Source organism: Furipterus horrens, unplaced genomic scaffold (genome assembly GCF_987537825.1).
Source record: "Furipterus horrens unplaced genomic scaffold, mFurHor1.1.pri manual_scaffold_2, whole genome shotgun sequence".
In the NCBI taxonomy this organism is placed as follows: domain Eukaryota; kingdom Metazoa; phylum Chordata; class Mammalia; order Chiroptera; family Furipteridae; genus Furipterus; species Furipterus horrens.
Window position 1 is genome coordinate 169499084 of NW_028327172.1, and position 23003 is coordinate 169522086.

General features: G+C 37.4%; 2 protein-coding genes across 3 annotated transcripts in view; one reads left to right on the forward strand and one right to left on the reverse strand.

The window, feature by feature from the left end:
• Positions 1-8849, forward strand: part of NUP54 (nucleoporin 54) — a 28084-nt gene extending 19235 nt beyond the window's left edge. For both annotated transcript variants that reach the window (XM_090266739.1, XM_090266740.1), the window contains 4 exons: positions 549-656; positions 5557-5676; positions 5951-6061; positions 8184-8849. In XM_090266739.1, the coding sequence (XP_090122865.1) occupies positions 549-656; positions 5557-5676; positions 5951-6061; positions 8184-8312 (468 nt within the window). In that variant the 3' untranslated portion in view covers positions 8313-8849. The remainder of the gene's footprint in view (positions 1-548; positions 657-5556; positions 5677-5950; positions 6062-8183) is intronic.
• A 2365-nt stretch (positions 8850-11214) lies between these two features.
• Positions 11215-23003, reverse strand: part of ART3 (ADP-ribosyltransferase 3 (inactive)) — a 30028-nt gene continuing 18239 nt past the window's right edge. The window contains exons 7-10 of the mRNA XM_090266741.1: positions 21362-21394; positions 20484-20516; positions 20028-20060; positions 11215-11597 (exon numbers count right to left, since the gene is read on the reverse strand). Of these exons, the coding sequence (XP_090122867.1) occupies positions 11464-11597; positions 20028-20060; positions 20484-20516; positions 21362-21394 (233 nt within the window). The 3' untranslated portion in view covers positions 11215-11463. The remainder of the gene's footprint in view (positions 11598-20027; positions 20061-20483; positions 20517-21361; positions 21395-23003) is intronic.

The window sequence follows — 23003 nt, forward strand, 5'->3', positions numbered from 1 at the left end:
TAGTTGAAATTACATTAAATATATAGTTCGTATAGAATTGACTCTTTAACATATTCATGGTGGAATGATTTACTATTGGGTTGGCCAAAAAGTTCATTTGGTTTTTTCTGTAAGATGGCTCTAGTAGTGCTTGGTTGTCTTTAACTTCATTCAAAACAATTTTGTTAGATTGTATTGTGACAGCTGTCAGTCATATCAGCGTGTATTTAAAAAAACTTAGCAAAATTGGTGAATTTTTGTGTATCCATTTTAATATTGAAGATGGAAGAAAATAAGCAACATTTTTGGCATATTATGCTTTTATTATATCAAGAAAGGTAAAATGCAACTGAAATGCAAAAAAAAATTTGCAGTGTATAGAGAAGGTACTTTTTAAGTTTAGATGTACAAAGGGGAAGAAATATAAAGACAGATTTAAAGAGAAAGAGTGTATTTTGAGAGATGAATCTCAGGCTTATCTTAGAAATCAGACTTTGTATATAGGTGAACGTGATAAATAGTTGTGATATCTATACTTGATTTACCTTAAAAAAAATTTTTTTTAACAGATTATATCTGAGGATATTGGTGAATTACAGAAGAATCAAACTACAACTATGGCCAAAATTGCACAATACAAGAGGAAACTCATGGACCTTTCCCATAGAACCTTACAGGTAGTACCCTGCATTTTTTTTTTTTTTTAATTTGTAATACTATATATGTGACAGAAGTGCTGAATATAGATATTTTGCAATGGGAGAAAGACAGACTAAAAGATAATCATAATAGTCCAAAACTGAAAGTAGCAAACTTTCTCAGTAAAACCTAGAAGTTCGGGAAGTTCGAGGAGCAGTCTCACAGGATTGGGTAAAGAAAGTTAAAAATATTCTAAAATTCACATCTTATTGAGAGGGTGGGGAAAGCAGTAAAGAAGTAAATCATCTTGATATGAAGAAAGCATGCATCAGAGCATTAATAACCTAGTTTTCATTAAAATAGAAAATAAATTTTTTATTTTGAGTGCTAGAAAAGAGAGTGTAACCATTAATGGATGGAAAACAACAATAGAACTTCCAAATTAACAAGGGGAAATAAAAGAATGAATACCCACAAAAACTGGAATTATGAACTATTGTGAAAACAGAAACATATACAAGAATCAGTGGGATATCGCAAAAGCTGTACCCAGAGGAGAATTTATAGCCTTAAAAAGTCTTCATTTTTAAAATACAAATGCAGAAAATAAGGAACTTAGTACTTATCCAAAGCCAAAAGAAACCAGTGAGAAATAAATATGTAAAGTGAGTGAAAGAACAAATTTAATCATAGTAGAAAGAACACATTGAAAGCTATTTATTTAAAAAGACCATTGAAATGGCTAAATATCTCATGAGTCTGAAAGGAAAAAGAAACTTACCTCATGAATCTGAAGAAAGGGAAAAAATTCAAAAGGAGACATTAGCATAGATATACAGAAGAATAATATTGTATAAAATTCAGGGCAACAGATTTGGATACTAGAGGAAACAAATGAGTTTCAGCAAAATTGAAATGACCAAAACTAATCTACAGAGGTAAAAATACTAAATAGACAAATACCGTAGAAGCAATTGAGAAAAATATTATTAATTGGGAAAGTACACCAGGGCCTGATAGTTTTCATTGCTGATTTTTGCCTAACCACTAAAAGTCTAATTCCAAAGTTATTTTAATTATTCTAAACAAAAGGAAAAGTATAGACAACTTCTCCATTTTCTTAAACAGCTTTATTGAGATAATTTACATGCTATACAGTGTACCCATTTAAAGTATACAGTTCATTGGTTTTTAGTATATTCAGTCTTGTGTAGCCGTCATCACAATTTAGAACATTTTCATCACCCTAAAAAGAAACCCTGTACTCATTAGCGGTCACTCCCCATTCCAAGCCATCCCCCTACCCGCCACCAGCCCTTTGTCTCTACAGATTTACCTATTTAAAACATTTCATGTAAGCAGAATCATATAATATGGGGGGGGGGGTTGTGATTGGTTTCTTTTACATAGTACATTTTCAAGGTCCATCTGCATTATACATACAGTACTGTGTTCCTTTTTTATTGATAAATATTTCATTGTATGATTATACTGCATCTTATATGTTCAGTTGAACATTTCAGTTGTTTCTACTTTGTGACTATTATAAATAATGTTACTTGTAACAGCTTGTGTACAAGCATTTGCATGGTCATAAGCTTTCATTTCTCTTGAGTAATTAAACCTAGGATTGGAAATGCTTGATAATATGATAACTCTCCCTTTAACTTTCTGAAGAACTGCCAGCTGTTTTCCAAACCAAGTGCACCATATTACATCTCTGTTTTTAGTGCCCCCAAATAAAAGCGTATAAAGAGATATTTCTAATAGAGATGAAACTATGCTAAGTGAAAAAAAACAAACTTAAAAGCTACAAGGTTATGATTCCATTCATAATGACATTATGCTAATGGAAAACCTAGAGACTGATAACAAATCAGTTGCTGGGGCAGAAGGTGAGGGTATAGTAGTGACTATAAGGGCAGAAAGGAACTTTCTGGGGTGATGGAAATGTTCTGAATCTTGGTTGGGGTGATGGTAACATGCTGTCAAAATTCACAAAACTGTACATTTAAAAAGGGTGAATTTTGTTGTATGTGGATTATATCTCAATAAATCTGACCCAAAAAACCCAGAAATGTGTTAAGTTCTAAATGAAACACAAGCCAAAAGAATCCATTTACTTATCAAATTCTGAAGGAATGTACTGTAACTAAGTTAAGGCTTATTTCAGGAATGCAGGATTGGTTCTATAACAGGAAATCTATCAGCATAATTTATATCAAAACATTAAAGGAGCCCTCGCTGGTGTAGCTCAGTGGATTGAGTGCTGGCCTGCGAACCAAAGGGTCATTGGTTTGATTCCCCATCAGGGCACATATCTGCGTTGCGGGCCACGTCCTCAGTTGGGAGCGTGTGAGAGGCAACCACACACTGATGTTCTCTCCCACTCTATCTCTCTCCCTTTCCCTCTCTCTAAAAATAAATAAATAAAACCATTAAAAAAAAATTAAAGGAAAAATGCATAATAAAGACCAAAATTGAACAGTAAATATTCTAAGAAGCAAAGCACTAAATCTCATTCAGAAACAACACTGATACCCACAGTATTAGTGTTTTCTTGGAGGTTTTCATTAATATAATGAGAAAGGTAATTAAATATTAATATAAACATTGGAAAAAAGATTAAGTTAATCTCTGCTGATTACATGATTGTATATCTAGAATAAATGATAGAAATTGCCATATACAAGATAAATGTACAGAATTGGTGCTTTTTAATACTATCAGTGGAAACAGGAAAATTATTTACTGTGATGAAAAAAACTATAAAATGCTTAGGAGTAAATTCATGAGGAAAATATAATATCTGAATTAATGTCTACCAATAGGAAGAAAGAAAAAGTATGTCAAAAGTGAGAGTTCAATTCAGCTGATTTTTTAAAACTTTATTTACTTTTAGAGATAGGAGAAGGGAGGGGGAAGGAGAAAAAAGGGAGAGAAATATTGACTGGTTGCTTCCCACACACCCCCAACCAGGGAAATAGGCCCACAGACCAGGCATGTGCCCTGACTGGGAATCAAACCAGTGACCCTTGGGTTCACAGGACAAGGTTCAGTCCACTGAGCCACACCAGCCAGGGCTCAGTGGGTTTATTAAATAAATAATGGAGTAATTGTTGTACATCTGGAAAAAAATTAAATTGGACCACTGTACCACACCATTACACAAAAATAAGGTGGATTAAAGACTTAACTCTTAAGAAATTTATGAGTCTAGGAATTGGAGAGACTTTTGGTCAGAGTGTCAGAAAATATAAAACAAAATTGACTACATAAGAATTAGAAAGTTTGTATAGCAAAAGATAGCAGAAGGAAGCCTTTTGTCAGTAAGTGGTAGATTTAAAAAAAAAACAAATTTGAATTTAGAAACAGCACAGATTTTAGCTATAGTGTAAATATTAGTATTATACAAAGACATTCTATAATTTGACAAAAATAACAGTTGAAATATAGGCAAAGAATGCATAAAGGCAGTTCATAATGTGGGAATGCAGATAAAGAAAAAATGGGAGTTCCCTTTACATTCACCAGGTTGGGAAAAAATTTACCACCACAACGGATTGTTGACAGGAATATGGGGAAGTGTACTCATGTGGCTAGTGGATTTACATTTTTAGGATCTTTATAGAGAAAGCAATCTAGTAGCTTCTGTTAGACTGAAAATATACATTTAAACCCATCAATCTCATTCTTGGGATCTATATCAGTAAATAAAGATAGGAGGTCTGTCCAGAAGGTAACCAGCCATATAATATGAAAAACAGACATTTGTTGAAGAAGATACAAGATACAAGAAACATTGTACACAGGACAGTGATGCCTCAGTCCCCTTCAAAGTAGGCACCTTGGGACCTCACACAGTTCTCTCCCAATTGCCATCAGCTGCCCTGTCATATTTTCCTGAATCTCATTTATGGGCGGAATCTCCTTCCTTTCAAAGGTGATTTTAATTTTGGGAAAAGCCAGAAGTCACAAGACACCAAATCTAGGCTGTAGGGAGACTAAGTCACCTGGGTGATTTGATGTTTTGCAAAACAACTGCACAAGACATGATGTATGAGCAGGCACTTTGTTATCATGAAGCTGCCAGTCATCAGTTGCCTGTAGCTGCAGCCTTCTGAATCATCTGAGTAGTTTCTGGTAGGAATGTTCAAGCTTAATGCAAAATTTGATGCAGATCCTTTGCTGTACTCATTTTGAATGCGACAGCCACACAGTACACATGCTCACTCAACTGCTTCTACCACCCCCAATGACTAGTACAGTGAAGTCATCATTGTTCACACATACACATTCCAGTCCATTCTCCTTGGCTGCCAGGTTACACCAATGTCATGCAAACTGGTCTGTTATATTAACAATGGCTGGACTTTTTCTAGACAAACCTCATATATACAAAAATGTTTATTACAGTATTCCCTCACTTATCGCAGGTATAACATTCTAGACCCCCATGCGAAGTGGGAACCTTACATTTGGTCTACATTCTTAAACCTACATAACTTTACAACATACGTATATAGTACCACAAAATCCCGCAATATAGCGAAAAATCCACGATAAATACTTAAATATAATATTTTAGAAAATCCCGCAATGCAGTGACGCCGCAATAAGTGAACCGTGATATAGAGAGGGACTACTGTATAGCATTGTTGGTAGTGTCAAAACTAGAAACAAAATATATGCCCCTCAGTAGGGTAATTGAGTAGATTATTGGTTAATTATGCATGAAAATTACGGCATTACATTACATGTACTAATGTAACTTCCCTAATAAAAATAGACAAATATAATTCAAATCTTAACTAAGATTCATACTGAAGTATTAGTGTATTATTCATTTGATTTCTTTCAACAACTTATTATAATAAAATTACTTGTATAACAGGAAAGAAATGATTCTATTGGTATTGATGGGTATTCTTTGTATAGGTCCTAATCAAACAGGAAATTCAGAGGAAGAGTGGATATGCCATCCAAGCTGATGAAGAGCAGTTACGAGTTCAGCTAGATACAATTCAGTGTGAACTAAATGCGCCTACTCAGTTTAAGGTAAGTATTTATGCAGTCATAAAAGTAGAACTCATTTCAGGTGGGTTTGCAGAAAAATATTACTTGGTCTCCAAAAAGAGCAATCTTGTACACTTGTTCTTTTAAATATTTGTTCTCTTTAATAAAAACTTCCTTTCTAAAGTTGATTCTTAATCATGTTGTGAATTAGATATCTTTAATAGAGTAATAACTGTCCTTTAAACAGAAATCATTCTCTTTTTTAGAATTGGCTATTGTTGTTAGCAGTTGTAATTTGACTAGGTTTTATTTTTAGGGCCGACTAAATGAACTGATGTCCCAAATCAGGATGCAGAATCATTTTGGAGCAGTCAAATCTGAAGAAAGATACTACATAGATGCAGATCTGTTACGAGAAATCAAGCAGGTAAGTGTTGCACTAGAGGGCACTTTTTAAAAAGGAAATGCCCCACTTCACAGTCCATTGGGATGGCTATAATAAATTTAAAAAAAAAAAAATCCTAGAAGATAAAAAGTGTTGACAAGGATGTGAAGAAAATGGAACCCTTGCGCATTGCTGGAGGAAGTGTAAAATGATGCAGCCACTGTGGAAAAGAATTCCTTAAAAACTTAAACATGGAATTACCATATGATCCAGCAGTTCTACTTCTGGGCATATACCTAGAAGAATTGAAACCAGGAACTCAAAATATTTGTACACCCATGTTCATAGCAGCATTATTCACTATAGCCAAAATGTGGAAATAATCCAAGTGTCCATAGATGGATGAATGGGCAAGTAAAATGTGGTATCCACATACAGTGGAATAGTCACCTTTAGAAAGGAAAGACATTCTGACACACTACAACATGGATGAACCTTGAAGACATGCCAAGTGAAATAGCCAGTTTAAAAGGACAAATATTTTTTTATTCTACTTCTCTGAGGTACCTAGAGTAGTTCAATTCATAGAGTAGAATGGTGGTTGGGGGACTTAGTGTTTTAATAGGCACAGAATTTCAGTTAGGAAAAATGAAAAAGTTTTAGAGGTAGATGGTAGTGATTGTTTCATACCATGAATGTAAATGCTGCTGAATTGTACATGTAAAAGGGTTAAAATGGGCTTTTTGTTAGGTATATTTACCATAAAAAAAAAAAAAAAATAAGTAAATCATTCTCTCCCCCATCTCCCTCAAAAATGGATAAAGAGGTAATAGAGGCAACAAAGTTTCCTAGATCCTGTTACTCAATGTACAGGTGGCAGCAGTACCTGGAAGGTCGTTAGAAAAGCAGAATCTGCCCTTACTCCAGAACTACTTAATTTTATCAAGATCACGGAGTGATTTGTATGCACATTGAAGTTTAAGAAGTAACTGCTCTATATTATATCTTCCCAGCTAGTATGCCATGTAAACTATAAGTATGTAGAGTGATTGATCCCCTCAGCCTTCAGGCGTCCTGGGTGAAGGTTGGGGTGGCCAGAACCTCCAGCTATTTGTCTAAGACTCACATAGTATGAACAAGTTGTACTAGAAGTACTGCTCTATCTCTTTTCATTAGTATAAATACAGATTGGTTTAATGAAAGCTGTCCAACCATTGACTGTGTCTAAAGAAAATGATTTAAGACAGTCAACTCTGGAACATATGTAAGGCTGTTAGCATGGCTCTGAGGATTTTAGGTGCTTTTAAATGTCATCAACAATTCTAATTTTATTATGTGCTTTAGAATGGATATTTCCATTTTATGCCATTAAAAACTAGTTTGGCTCCTAGGTTCTTGGAAACTATACATACAGTCAATTATATTCCATTGTAAATATTTGCAATAAAATTGAGAAAGATTCCAGCATATTGGAATAAAGAACTGTATTAAAGAGTGTATGACTGCATTAAAATGGAGAATAATATAAACACCTATCTAAAATTATGAAAAGCAGTATATTGTTTTGGGATTGAATCATGGCTCATCACCTAGTTTATGTTCTTAAGCAAGTTATTTACCTGCACCTCAGTTTCTTTATGTGTAGAGGCGAGATGATAATGGTTCCCAAAAAGCTGCCCAAAAAAAGGATTTTAAATAAGTTAACACCTATGAAGCTCTTCAAATTGCTTTAACACCTGGGAAGGATTCTTAAAAATGTTAGCAATTGTAATTATCACCATTATCATCGCTATATACATTGTACTCCAAAACATGAAAATTCTGTTTCAGAATCATTTTGCTAAGTCATCTATATTTGAGTACCTTCTTGCATTGTTTTAATATACCCCTTGGCTATCAAAAGTTGCTAAGAATCTGAAAAACATCTGCCTCTTCTGTAAAATTTCTGTTGATATGTTCATTACATTTGATTTTATTTTTACAGTATGTATTTTACTGTAGGTCATATAAAAAGTATTAGCAAAAGATAAATGTGTATGCCCACTCTATTTAGAGCATCTACTGTGCTTTATTGCTTGTAAAATAGTGAAAAAATAGTGCTTTTTCCTGTGAGTAGCTTGCAGTTTATAGAGTAATGTATTAATTTTTTTTTAATTCCTTCTAGCATTTGAAACAACAACAGGAAGGCCTCAGCCACTTGATTAGCATCATAAAAGATGATCTAGAAGATATAAAATTGGTAGAACATGGATTGAATGAAACCATCCACATCAGAGGTGGTGTCTTTAGTTGACAGATCACAAACTTGTGTTAAAGGTCTGTGAAATATATCTTCTTGCTACATCAGGCCTTCCCTAAGAATGAAACTGACCACATGGAGAAAAAAAGAAAGAAAATCCTCTTCTGGCTTGGTTTTTGAGAAGGTTACTGACAGATTATTGATCTTCAGATTTTAAATAAGTCACTTCACAGCTCTTCAAAGACAGCCTTTGATAGATATATATCTAAAAGCTGTTAATTACTTTGAGAATTACCTAATTACCAACAATGTACTGTTGTACATTTTTACAACAGCATTTTTCTGAAAAATAATCAGTGTTTAATGGTTATTCTCCATTGAGCCTGTTCTCTGCTTTCCATAGCAAGTAAATATGCAATATCTACTTTGCACATAAAATGTATTACTTGCCTTGGAGATTTGAACTTCAGAATAGAAATGTACATCAGTTTTTATATTTGTGAATTCATCTGTGGGTGGAGTAAAGAAAATCCAAGAGTATTTAATGATTAATGTGGTTTTCTTTTCATTCTATAAAGATTTGAAATTATATTTTTATATTATTTTACTTATTTGAAATTTACAGAACACACCTAAGCAATTAGGATATAACAGAATTACATTTTATCATTTTCACCAACTTTTGTTTTTTAAATCTTTTTATTTTTAAAAAAGATGAAAACAAATAAAATTCTGGAGTATAATTACTTTTGTATAATTACGTCTGGTGCTTTCTTTGGCTCTGGGAGAAGGACCATTCATGTATATCACAATTCAAGACTTTTAGTCTTTCCTGGTTTTAAAGTCTGATTTTTTCGCTCCTAAAGAAAATACATCAATGCTGTTTGACTTGGCAAATAAAACTTCAGATCTAGGATGGAGAATTTCCTAATATATCATTAATATCTAAAAACACTAGAAAACCTGAATTAGACATTGTAATGTGAAACAGTCTTTCACAAAGAGTTAAGTAAAATTTTACTACAAATTACATACCTGGGCTGCATCGTGTTGGCCCCTTTTGGAACTGCTTTAACTTTGCATTTCTCTGTGATGCTTTGGCATGAATCTTGCTGCTGTGTTTATTTTGGGGATAGTAAGGAATGTGTGGCACTGGATACCCAGAGGCCCTCCCTTGAGATCCCACTGAAAATTTCTGTCCAGCTGCAGGCTAGGTCACAATTGTGTAGGAGACTGAGGCTTTAAAACTTTTATATCCAAGATAGCTGCTAGAAGTCTACAGCCACTCTTGCCAAGTTTATGGCATGCAAACTTATACTATTCTCTGTACCACCCTCTTTCACCATGCTTTGCTACCCATTGTTACAATTCCAACAATGCTGGAAAATAAGCTTTTCTCCTTGGACCAGAAAGAAGACAGGCACTTTCATCCTATAGCCAACTCTGGAATGTGTCTGTCCCTCTGCACACCCTTTTACTGTAGGAAGAGTTGTTGATCTGATAAGGATTGTTAATCAATGAGCCACATTCCATGAAAAACAAATCTACTAACACACACCATGGTCACTCCTCTAAACTCATATTTTCTGTTCTGATACTGTTAGTTCCTAACTTCACAAGATAAATACCCCTAGAGAGAGCCCAGTGGGCCTCCTAAGTTTTGAGCCCACTGCTGACGTACTGCATGTGCAAGGCAGATCTGTGGTGAGTAGAAAGAGAAAAGGCCCACTTAGGCCTCAGCATGAACTTGTATTCTCCAGCACAATTTATAGAAGTTCTATGTTAGTCTTCAACTGACTAACAGTTCTTGTGGATAGTCTACTCAGAATTCTGACCATGAAGAGAAAACGGGTGGGATTAAAGCACACTGGACCCCTAATACTTAGCTTAGATTTTATGTAGTTTTCCTGTAGCTTTGAAAGTGACTAAGTTCTTTTTGAAACATTGGCAAAGTGAACAACTCTGTTACCAAAGCCTCATGCCTAAATCAGCCTCTATTCAACCACCATAATACCTTAGGGCAGTGGTTCTCAACCTTCCTAATGCCGCGACCCTTTAATACAGTTCCTCATGTTGTGGTGACCCCCAGCCGTAACTAAAACAGCGATTAATCACAAAAACAATATGTAATTATATGCGTTTCCCGATGTTCTTAGGCGACCCCTGTGAAAGGGTCGTTTGATCCCCAAAGGGGTCGCGACCCACAGGTTGAGAACTGCTGCCTTAAAGGGAAAAGTTACTATACTGTATAACCTTATTTTTCTTTGCTTGCTTAGCATACATACAGAGTTATGTCTACCTTCCTGGATTAACATGAGATTCCAGTTAGGAATTATGTTTGTGGAACCCTTGGTAAACTGTTGTGTTTACAGAAGTACAAGGTGTTCATATATTGTGGGAATGATAACTATTTGAAGTCAAAGTCTAATCCTTCAAAGATGAGTAGAACATCTTTAAAATTCTAATTCAGTTTTGCAACAGCATGATGAACCTAGAGGGTATTATGCTAAGTGAAATAAGCCAGAGAAAAACATACCATATGATTTCACTTATATGTGGAATCTAAAGAAATAGACTCATAGATACAGAGAACAACTACTGGTTGCCAGAGGGGAGGGGAATTGGGGGGAGTGGGTGGAAAAGGTGATGGATTAAGAGGTACTAGTTGGTAGATACAGAGTAGTCACAGGGATGTAAATTACAGCATAGGACATATAGTCAATAATAACTAGGGACAGGAGGGTGCTTGAAATATGAGGGTGACCACTTTTAAAATAACCAATTGTTTAACCATTATGCTGTACATCTGAAACAAATTACGGAATAATGAGCATAGTTGTAAACTGTAACTGAAAAATAAGAATCCCCTGCACCCAAAATTGTAATTCAGGAATTAAATTCATGTTAATCATTAACAATGAATATTTTAGTATTGGCATTCTACCGAAATATCTAATAATCTTAAAGTCTTTTATTGAATTCAATCAGAAATATAGTGGGGTTTTTTGCAATCATAAGATTAATATACAAATAAGTGAAAGTGATTCTGTAATATAACTGGGTGAACTTTCTGAATTTGCAAAGAGAATAACACAGTTTTCATCTTATCAACTGACTGGCCAACAAGTGAGAAATACAACAGTCCTTTTGATCATTTCCTGTCAGATCCATGTAGTGTGTTTCAACTAATAAAGAATGTATCAGACTACAGAGCAACAAAGAGATTTATAGTAGAAGCACTGATTAAAACGACGAATGTTCCAAACAGTGGAAGGAGCATTTTGCCAGAGGATGCCGAGGGGTGCGTTTTGGGACCTGGAACTGGAGCTGGCGCTGGAGCTGTTAATGAGAACACAGTCATTGGCAAATGGCATTTTTAACATCACGTTCATCCACCTATACCACATACCCTGAAAATGAAAACTTTCAAGTTGAGTTAGAAACTTACCTGAAATACTTCTAACCAGGAACAATTTTCAAATAAATACCACTCATTACAGATTTCAGGCCATATTTTCATATACAGGGTGGAGCAAAGTTGGTTTACAGTTGTATGTATGGAAAACAGTAGTTCAAGAATAAACTTGTATGCTCTGTAAACCTACTGCCCCACCCTGTATATCATTAGGGTGTGCTGATCGAGGTTGTTATCTAGGATTCCATGGGCTTTTAATATCTGTAGACAAGATAATTTTTGTTCAAGCTCTCTTAAAATTACTGGCAATTTTCTATTCCCATTTTTTGCATATATATGGGCAAGGTAGGGTTAATTTTGTATCTTCTATTTCATATGCATATACTCTTAGCTAACTATATGATTGAATATAGCTGCACTTTTAAACACTGAGCCCTACAAGCTCATTAAAAATTTTAATTTTTTCCCTCATATATAGAATCTTCTCCGGAAAATACGGTTTCCCTTTCATCTGAACTAGTGGAGAGGAACAGTGAAGTCCATCCATCTCAAATCTGTTTCACAGCCCCCTTAATTCAGATACCTGGCTTAGACCCTACAAGGGAGGACTGTGTGGAAGTATCCAAATGGGATCACCACTCGGGTTTCATAAGTGAGGCCAAGAGAAATAGCCAGTAAATTTTATAAAAGCCTTCAACTCATTTTTCAATTTACTTTGCTATAATCACAAACACGCAGTTACATAAATATAGGTGGGGAAGTGGACGGGCAGATGTATTCATGCAGTAGTTTGTTACTATAGAGCAGTGGTTCTCCAGGGGGTGGGCAGTGTTGCCCTCGAAGAGACAGTTGGAAATTTGTCGGTATTTTTTTATTGTGACAAGGGTGAGGTGGAAGTAGAGGGCTACTTTTGCACCAAGAAAATCAACCCACTTCCACACAAATTTCAAATGCACTGCCAGACATAGACATAACTTAGAAACCTATTTATAATGCTCGACCCAGAACTGAAACCGTTTTTCTAAATAAAATATTTGTAGTTTTAATAAACATTCATTTCTATCTGGTACCCACTATTTTATTTATTTTTAGAGAGAGGGGAAGGGAGGGAGGAGTGGGAGAGAAAGATCAATGTGGTTGCATCTCATGGGTCCCTAAATGGGGACCTGCCCCGCAACCCAGGCATGTGCCCTGCCTGGGAGTCAAACTGGCGATGCTTTGGTTTGCAGACTGGTGCTCAGTCCACTGAGCCACAACAGCCAGGGCCATTTTATTTCTTCACTCATTTTCTTATATAGAATAGCTTCCAGTCTTCTCTTAAATCCAAATTTATTTGCACAAATAAATACAATCATCTGTCTACTACATTATGTCTTCCAGTACAACTTAGGCATTCATATTAAAATGTATAGTTTTGTAAGTTATAATTAGGATATTATATTTTTTTATGGGTGCAGGTAGGTCTTACATGAATCTTCTTTCAGGATAGTATAAGGGCCTTATAAAATATTTGGTCTAAGCATAGTCTCTCTACACACAGTAGAAAAAAAACTATGCAAGAAAGAGTCAAGTTGCCCCCACGACACATACACATATAAGCATTTGGATGTGACATGTTCTGTTATGATGCCTTAAATTCTTGCAACTTTGGTCCTTTAAGAAAAAATAGACTTCCGGCCAAGGTGGAGGCCTAGACAGACACACAGTGTCTCCCTCCACAACTAAGAAGGAATACAACTACTGTTATCTCAAAACTAGAGACAACCAGAAGTTCCAGAAAATTGAGCTGCATGGAAGTGCAACAAACAAACGTATAAAGAAGAAATATTCATCCAGACAGGTAGGAGGGGTGGAGCCGGTGGGGAGAGGACGTGGTGTGGTGGTGGCAGCAGCAGGCCAGCGGAAAAAACAGTCAAAACATTTTAAAAAGTTGAGAGAGACACCTGGGGAGCACTCCCAGCACCACACCAGACTGCACAGCTCGTGATTTCAGCGCTGGGGAAAATAAAGCCTCATTGCTTCTGACTGTGCAAACCAGTGGGGGTTGGGGTGGAGGAAGAAACTGTCAGTCTCCGAGCAGAGTCCGCTTGTTTAAAGGGTCCCCATGGTCCTACAACATCCGCAGACCCATCCACTCTTGGAACGACGGCCAGGGCAACAGCTAGAGAGGTGCCAGTCCCATACGGAAGTGGGAGAAGTGCCTGGAAAAGGGGCAAGTGCTGAGCAAGTGACATTGTTCCCCCTCAGATCTCTCCCCGCCACACAGCACCACACCATGGTGAAACAGGTCGCCCTGTACTGACGAATACCAAAGGCTCTGCCCCTTAAAATGTAACAGGTGTGACAGCTCTACCTAAGACAAAGAGGCAAACAAACACAGGAGCCTGTCAAGATGAGGAGACAGAAGTATGGCTCAAGAAAGGGAACGGTTCCACTGGGAGAACTAAGTAATGAGGAGATAGCCAACCTAACAGATGCAGAGTTCAAAACACTGGTGATGAAGATGCTTACAGGCTTGACGGATAATGCTTGAGTATAGCAGACACAAGGAAAGAAGTGAAGGCTATGCTAAATGAAACAAAGAAAAATCCACACAAAAACAATGATGAAGAGAAAAACACTGGGGTTCAAATCAATTATTTGGAACATAAGAATTAAACAGTCATCCAGTACAGAATGAGGAAACAAGAATTGAAAAAATGAGGAGAGGCTTAGGGACCTCTGGGACAACTTTAAACGTGCCAACATCTGAATCAGGGGTGCCAGAAGGAGAAGAGGAAGAGCAAGAAATCGAAAGCTTATGTGAAAAAATATGAAGAAAAACTTCCCAAATTTGGTGAATAAAATAGACATACAAGTCCAGGAAGCACAGAGAGTCCAAAAGAAGCTAGACACAAAGAGGACCACACCAAGACACATCATAATTAAAATGCCAATGTTTAAAGATAAAGAATCTTAAAAGCAAGAGAAAAGCAGAGAGTTGCCTACAAAGGGTTGTCTATAAGACTATCAGCTGATTTCTCAAAAGAAACTTTGCAGGCAAGAAGGGACTGGCAAGAAATATTCAAAGTGATTAGAAGCAAGGGCCTACAACCAAGATTAATTACTCTATCCAGCAAAGCTATCATTTAGAATGGAAGGGCAGATAAAGTGCTTCCAAGACAAGGTAAAGCTAAAGAAGTTCATCATCACCAAGCCATTATTATATGAAATGTTAAAGAGATTTATTTAAGAAAAGATCAAGATTATGAACATTAAAATGACAACAAACTCACAACTATCAACAACTGAATCTAAAAAATAAAAACAAAAACCAACTAAGCAAACAACCAGAACAGGAAGAGAATCGTAAGTATGAGGATCTTTTGGAGGGTTATCATCTGGGAGGGGGAAGGGGGAGAAATGGGGAAATGATGCAGGGACTAAGAAGCATAATTGATTGGTACAAAATAGACAGGGGGAAGTTAAGAATAATATAGGAAAGGGTGAAGCCAAAGAACTTATATGTATGACCCATGGGCATAAACTAAGGGGGGCAGGATTGCTGGAGGAAAGGGGGTACTTGGAAGAGGGGAGCAAAGGGAAAGGAAATTGGGACAACTGTAACAACATAATAAAATATACTTAAAAAAATAAATTTCTCACTTTTTCTATATTGCAGATCAAGCATCAGCTAAAAGAAAATGAGATTATTTTTACTCAGATTGTTGATATTTTCTTGACTATTCTAAAATGTAAACAGAAGTAATATTTGCTTAAGAAGGTAGGTATAGTAATCCACATTATACAGATGTTCCTTAAAACTTACATAAAAAACAGAGGTGATCAGTAGTGCAATGACTGTTTTCGAAGCCTCTGTTCCCATTTACTATGCTATACTACCTCCAAAAGTGTGCCTAGCATTGAAATATTAATAATATAGCCATATTTTGACAGCTTTGAAGCCACATGCCAATCCAGTAGCCCTGGATAGATGAGTATTTTTTATAACTAAATCTGGGTGAAAGTGTCATGTGACAGAAAGTGAACAAAACTTGAAAAGTTTGAGTCCTGGTTGTCTCTTTCTAGCCTTTTATAGGTTCCCTAACTTCCTCTATTCCATATCTTTGTCTCTGAAATGTCAAAAACAGTCTTTATCTTGGATTAAATGAAATTCAGTGTACAGTATTCCCTCGCTTATCAAGGGTATTACGTTCTAGAACATCCCCCCCCCCTCCCCGCTATAGGTGACAATCCGTGAAGTAGGAGCCTCACATTTATTTTAGTATTTATATATATTTGAAGTCTTTTGAACCCTTCCCACACACTTATAAACCATTCCCAGTCCCTTATTAACCTTTCCCACTCCCTTATTAACCTTTTCCACACTTTTATAAACACTACTTATGTTCTTAAACATATTCTATACTCTTAAACCTACGTAACTTTAACAACATATGTATACAGTACTGCAAAATCCTGCAATATAGCAAAAGTTCCGTGATAAATAATATAATATTTTTAAAAATCCCGCGATACAGTGAGGCCGCGATAAGTGAACCGCGATATAGAGAGGGACTGACTACTGTAAATGTTTTGATCCCCCCGCCCCCAAAAAAAAACATGCACTACACCCAGCTTTCCAGGAGAGGGCACAATACAAAACAGTCCCCACAAGTCTATTTGTTGAGGACAATGGAGAGTGTAGTGAGAAGCACGGAAAGGCTGGTCCCATGCTGTGCAGTTCTCATACACAGCTCTTTGATGACGGTATCCCTGTGACTGTAGATTCCCTTCCAGTAGCCAGCTCAGCCTGGGAAGGCTCCTACCCTGTTCAGAAATAGACAGGCACATCTGAAAGCCAACTGTTCCAGTTTAGGCCAAGCACCTTTTCCCCTGCTTGATCCAGAGAGCCGTGATAGCAGCTCACACTGAAAGTTCTCAGCACTTCCCACTGTCGGCTTGCAGACTGGGAGGTCAGCAGCTTTTCAGCCCAGGTGTCCTCCCCAGACTCCTTAAGACTGAGCTAACTGAATGATTTATTTAAAAAATTTATTACCAGGTTCTTCATCCAGTTGTACCACTTTTGTTCCTAAATGAACTTCAACAACATGAAAAGGGACATCGTCGGCAGCCATCCGTCTCGAGAGACGATGGTGTAGCTTCTTAAGAGTCTATCTGCACCGCCGAGAATGGCTGTGCAGTCCGACTCGGGAGTGACACGGTACCTGTCTCCTCCCGTGTTGAATCGACATCTTGCGATGACGCTGGAGTGTCCTCTCCAGTGAAGCTGAAGCTACAGAGCCTGGGCAGGGTGATATGGAGGGTCTGCTGTTGCCCATGCAGCAGACCCCCCCTCTCTTCGCAGCTGAAGGGTCCAAGGGAAAGACGGAGTCAATACAGCTTGGCTTCAGGTGCGCCGCAGGAGTTGCCGGTGTTGACTACAACGTCAAACCACCTTAGGGACTCCGGCTCCGGATTTTCTGTCGGGGTTTACTCCCTTAGCCTTCCCCCTGAAGAGGTATGCCGCAAGGCAGCGGAGGTTTTTTGGAGTCAGAGTTTTCCTTCTCTGATGTGCCCTGACTGGAAGATCGAACCAGCGACACTTAGCTCGCAGGCCGACGCTCAATCCACTGAGCCAAACCAGCCAGGGTGAAAAAAGGGACATAGAAACCATAAAAGAGGACCATTTAGAAATAAAGGATACACTAACTGAAATAAAGAATAATTTACAAGGAACCAACAGTAGAGTAGGTGACACTGGGAATCAAATCAGCTATTTGGAATTTAAGGAAGCAAAAACGACCCAGTCAGAACAGCAAAAAGAAAAAAAGAATGAGGATAGTGTAAGGAGCCTCGGGGATAACTTCAAGCATACCACTATTCACATCAGGTGGGTGTCAGAAGGAGAAGAGAGAGAACAAGAAATTGAAAAACCTATTTGAAAAAATAACAAAAAAAACCTTTCCTATCCTGGTGAAGGAAATAGACATACAAGTGCAGGAAGCACAGAGTCCCAAACAAGCTAGACCCAAAGAGGACCACACCAAGACACATCATAATTAAAATGCCAAAGGTTAAAGACAAAGAAAGGATCCTAAAAGCAGCAATGAAAAAGTGGTTACCTACAAGGGAGCTCCCATAAGACTGTCAACTGATATCTCAACAGAAATTTTGCAGGCCAGGAAGGAGTGGCAAGAAGTATTCAAAATGATGAAAAGCTGGAACCTACAACAAAGATTACTCTATCCAGAAAAGCTATCATTTATAATTGAAGGACATATAAAGAGCTTCCCAGACAAGAAAAAGGTAAAGGAGTTCATCACCACCAAACCAGTATTGCATGAAATGTTAAAGGGTCTTTAGGAAGAAGAAAAAAAGATAAAAAATATGAACAATAAGATGGCAATAAGTACATATCTATCAAAAATTGAAACTAAAAATCAAAGTAAAACAAGCAGAACAGAAACAGACTCATAGATACTGAGAATATTTTGATGGTTGCCAGATGGGAGAGGGGTTTGGGAGGGCTGGGTAAAGAAAGTAAAGAGATTAAGAAGTACAAATTGGCCCTGGCTGGTGTGGCTCATGGGCTGAGTGCCAGCCTGTGAATCAAAGAGTCACAGTCAAGGCACATGCCTGGGTTGCAGGCCAGGTTGCGGGCCAGGTCCCCAGCTGGGAGCATGCGATAGGCAATCACACATTGATGTTTCTCTTCCTCTCTTTCTCCCTCTCTTCCCCTTTCTCTAAAAATAAGTAAATAAAATCTTTTTTTTAAAAAGTACAAGTCGGTTGTTACAGAATAGTCATGGGGAGGTAAAGCACAGCATAAGGAATAGAGTCAATAATATTCTAGTAACTATGTATGGTGCCAGGTGGGTAGGAGATTTATCAGGATGATCACTTAGTAAGATACATAATGTCTAAACACTGGGGTGTACACCTGAAACTAATATAATATTGTATGTTAACTGTAATTGAAAAATAAAAAATGACTTAAATAAACAAGCAAAAACCACAAAGTTACCCAAAAGAAAATGACAGAGGAGAGACTTCATGAAGCTGGGACTCTGCCTACACAGTCCATGTCCACCCCACCTTCCTGGAAGCTCTGCCTAGTAAGGTGCCTCTGAGAGTGCTGTGCTCCTCGGGCCCAGTGAGCTGAAGAGGTGTGTACACACATGGCTAGTCTCATCAGTGTTGTTAGAAGTTCCCTCCTAAGTTGTGGCCAAATCAGTCTGACAGTGTAATCTGGGTGAATGTGGAAGAGCAGCTGGACCCTCTCGCTGGGCCTCTTGTGCTTTGAGTAATTAACTGTGACCGTGCTGTTCCTGGACACAGTATGAAGTTCACAGACAGCGATGTCAGGAAAGGCAGAGCACTGAATGGATGGATGCAATTCAGTGGAGGCCAAAAATCTATTTTTTTAAACACAGGATCATTTCTTCGTAACAAAACCTACTAAGAATTATTTTCAAAATATTACATGAACTCAGGAGAAAGGATTTAAGTGCTGGCTAGGGCCGGCACCCTGTGTTTGTGTTTCTACAGTCCTTACAGGTATCCCCATAAGGTAAACAGGACAAGCATTAGCCATGTCTGCAAGATGACAACTCTGAGTCACAGAGAAGTGTTATCACCATCTACAGCTCTCTGGTTGTGTTATGCCCACTTAGTTTATTTACTTCTCATCTCAGGAAAAATTAAGTTTGAGAGCTTTTATTTTTTTCCCTCCCCTGTAAGTAAGTTCTGAGGCCCTTCTCAGGAACTTGACAGGAGTCACTGTTCATTTTCTCTGGCCATAAAAGCTCAAGGTCCCTACTGGCCTTGCCCTCAGTGAGAGCCTCATACTTATTAAATAACCATGAAATGGTTGTATAGTAAAGGTAGGTTAATTCTGCCATGGGAAGTACACTGAAAAAATACACTTGAACTGCAACTCCTGAGGAATGTTCATGTGATGGCAAGTTAAGAAGAGTGGGGTCCTTCACTCACTTACGTGATCTTGTGCAAAGTGTGTGAGCTCTCCTGCATGTCTACTGTTGATAGCTATGTCCATCCCCCATGTCCATGCCCAGAGGCGGATTTAAGAGAGCGCACGTCAGGCGCACACTCTGGGCCCTGACTTCTGAAGAGCCCCATAAAACCCCAACTTTACACTTTTTCCTAATGATGCCAAGTTTGGTTTCATATGTGCAATTTTTTATTTATTTAAAAATATGGTTAACATGTATTTTTATTTTTCCTGTCTCTTTTTTTTAAGGGGCCCAATGTTTTCTTCTGCGCCTGGGGCCTCAACCGACCTTAATCTGCCTCTGTCCATGCCCCACCCCCAAACTGGCACCCTCCTCTCCAACATGCCTACCACTTCTTACCAGGTAATGGAAAAGGTTCTGGGATTTTCATTCCTAAATGAGAAAGAAGATCTCAGTGACCAGCAGTTTGCTCCAGTGAGTACAATTTCCAAACTCTTGTTAGATGAGATCAAATGATACAAATGCCAAAGGTCTACTACATTGTAGTTTCTGGCTTTTTATTTAAAAGTTCTGGCTACATGAACACTCACAGTGCAAAGCCACACCATTCAGGGCCCAACAGCCTTGCCCTTCAATGATGCCCCCAAGAAAGCTACCTTTCCTGCTCCAGAAACAGAAATAAAGGCACCTTCTCTACTCTGTTCCCCAGGTAAGTCTTTGTGAATGACTGGCATGCAGCTATAGAGGCAATATTGATAAATAACAATTGTCTCAGGACAATATTCTCTTTAATGTCAAGGGGAATCCTTCTCACATCAAACTTGGGCCCAAAGAGTGAACAGAAATCTGTCTTACCAGGTATTTGGATGGTTTCATGGCTCTTCATACCTAAAGACAGAAATGGTTATTGGTTAGTATTAATCAATTATCTTGCATCGTTAATGCTTCCTTTTGTTGTACCTCCCCCATTTCCAATCCTTAAAAAAAAGGAAAACAGTAACAACAGCCTGGCCAGTGTGGCTCAGTTGGTTGCATGCTGTACTGCAAACCAAAAGGTCATAAGTTCAATTCCCAGTCAGGGCATATGCCTGGGTTGCAGGTTAAGTCCTCAGTCAGGACATGTGTAAGAGGCAACCAACAAATAGATCTGTTTCTCTCTCACATCAATGTTTCTTTCCCTCTCGTTCTCCCTCCCTCCCTCTCTCCATGGAATCAATAAGACGGGGAAAAAAGAATGAAAACAGTAACAACAGAAACACCTTTTGATGGCTCTTCATTCTCTAATTGGACAAACCCAAACTCCTTAGCCTGGGCTTCATGAACTTCCAAGATCTGGCCTGTATATCACCAACCATATCTTCATAAAGCAGGCCAAGAACATTGGCTTTTAAATGAAACAGTACTGGGTATAAGACTCTGCTTTGTTTGGTTCTATTATCATTACACTTATTAGCTCTATGATTACACAGTGTTCTTAATCTCTCTGACCTTCAATTCCTTATTTATGCAAAAGAAATACTTACCTTGCAGGTTTGTAGCAAGTGATAATTAAAAGAGATACATCATAAAAGTGCTCAATACACTGCATGAAACATAATAAACACCCAATAAATGAAATTCTTCTGTTCTAGCTTAACCTGTTCCTCAAACTCTCCACATCCAGTAATGCCCTTAGTCCAAAGAGTCTTCTAACCCTGCAGCTAGCCTTGGGAAGTGAGTAAAAGATTACTTACCAGGTGAGACAGTGGACTCCAGGCTTTTCATTCCTAAAGATGAGAGTAGGAACTGTCTAGTGAAAAATGCACTCAGCTTGAAAATTAATTTACCTCTACATTCATATGGCTATTTATACAGTGGAAAACTCTAAAAGCTTTGAGAGCTGGCAGGAGGACAGAATGAAAAAGAGATAGAGCCTGACTGATTTCCGGTCAGAACAATGACCAGTGTCCCAGGATCTCTCCTGGGTTAAGCAAAACAGTTCCTGTTGATTTATTTTTAAGATTCAGTCCAAAGACTCTGATCTGCATTTGTCATGATGTATTTTTTATAAATAAAATGTCTTGATTATATAAGTAATACATTATAATTACGGATAACTTGGAAAAACACAGGAAATTATTAAAAATTACTCTTAATCTCAAATTTGACAACTACTCTTTCTTAATATTTTTGGTACATTTCCTTTCAATCTCTTTGCTATGCATATATATGCACATATACATTTCAGTGTATTTTCCAGTTTTAATGAGATGTAATTGACATATATAGCACTCTATAAGTTTAAGGTGTACAGCATAATGACTTAATTACATATATTGTGCAATGATTACGACAATAAGTTTAGTTAAAGTCTGTCATCTCATATAGATACAAAAAAAAAAAAAGGAAGAATACTGTTTTTTCCTTGTGATGAGAACTTTTAGGATATACTCTTTTAGCAACTTTCAAATACATCACACAGCAAGTGTTAACTATAGTCACCATTTTGTACATGAAATCCCCAGTACTTATTTATCTTATAACTGGAAGTATGTACTTTTTCACGTTTTAAAATAAAATTGATATTATACTCTAAGTGCTATTTTTTTTTTCTATTTTATTTACCACTGCATATACAAAGTCTGTCTGGAAAAAGTCCAGTCATTGGCCACTTTTAATATAATAATGGTTTGCATGACATCGATGTAACCTGGCAGCCAAGGAGAGTGAACTGGAATGCACATGCATGAACAATGATGGCTTCACTGTACTAGTCAGTGGGGGCTGTAGACACTGTTGAGTGAGCATGTGTACTGTGTGGCTGTTGCATTCAAAATGACTGAATGAGTACAGCAATGAATCTGCATCAAATTTTGTGCCCTGTGACTTCTGTTTTTTCCCAAAATTAAAATCACCTTTGAAAGAGAAGAGATTTCAGACCACAAATGAGATTCAGGAAAATATGACATGGCAGCTCATGGCGATTGGGAGAACTGTGTGAGGTCCCAAAGTGCCTACTTTGAAGGGGACAGAGGTGTCATTGTCCTATGTACAATGTTTCTTGTATCTTGTACCTTCTTCAATAAATCTCTCTCTTTTTCCTATTATATGGCTGGGTACCTTCTGGAAAGACCTCATAAGTACTTTCTCATATACTTAAATATTTTTAAAAAGTGATTTTTAAGCTTAATGTTTCATAGTATGGGTATAATTTTATTTAATACCCACCTGTTGGACACTAAATTTATTTATAAATTTTGGCTACCATAACACTATGGAAATATTTTTGTACACATTTTACACACAAATCTTTGTGATTATTTCCTTAGGACAAATATCTAAAAGTGCTATAACTAGGTTAAAAGGTATGAACAATTTAAAAAGCTAATAATACAT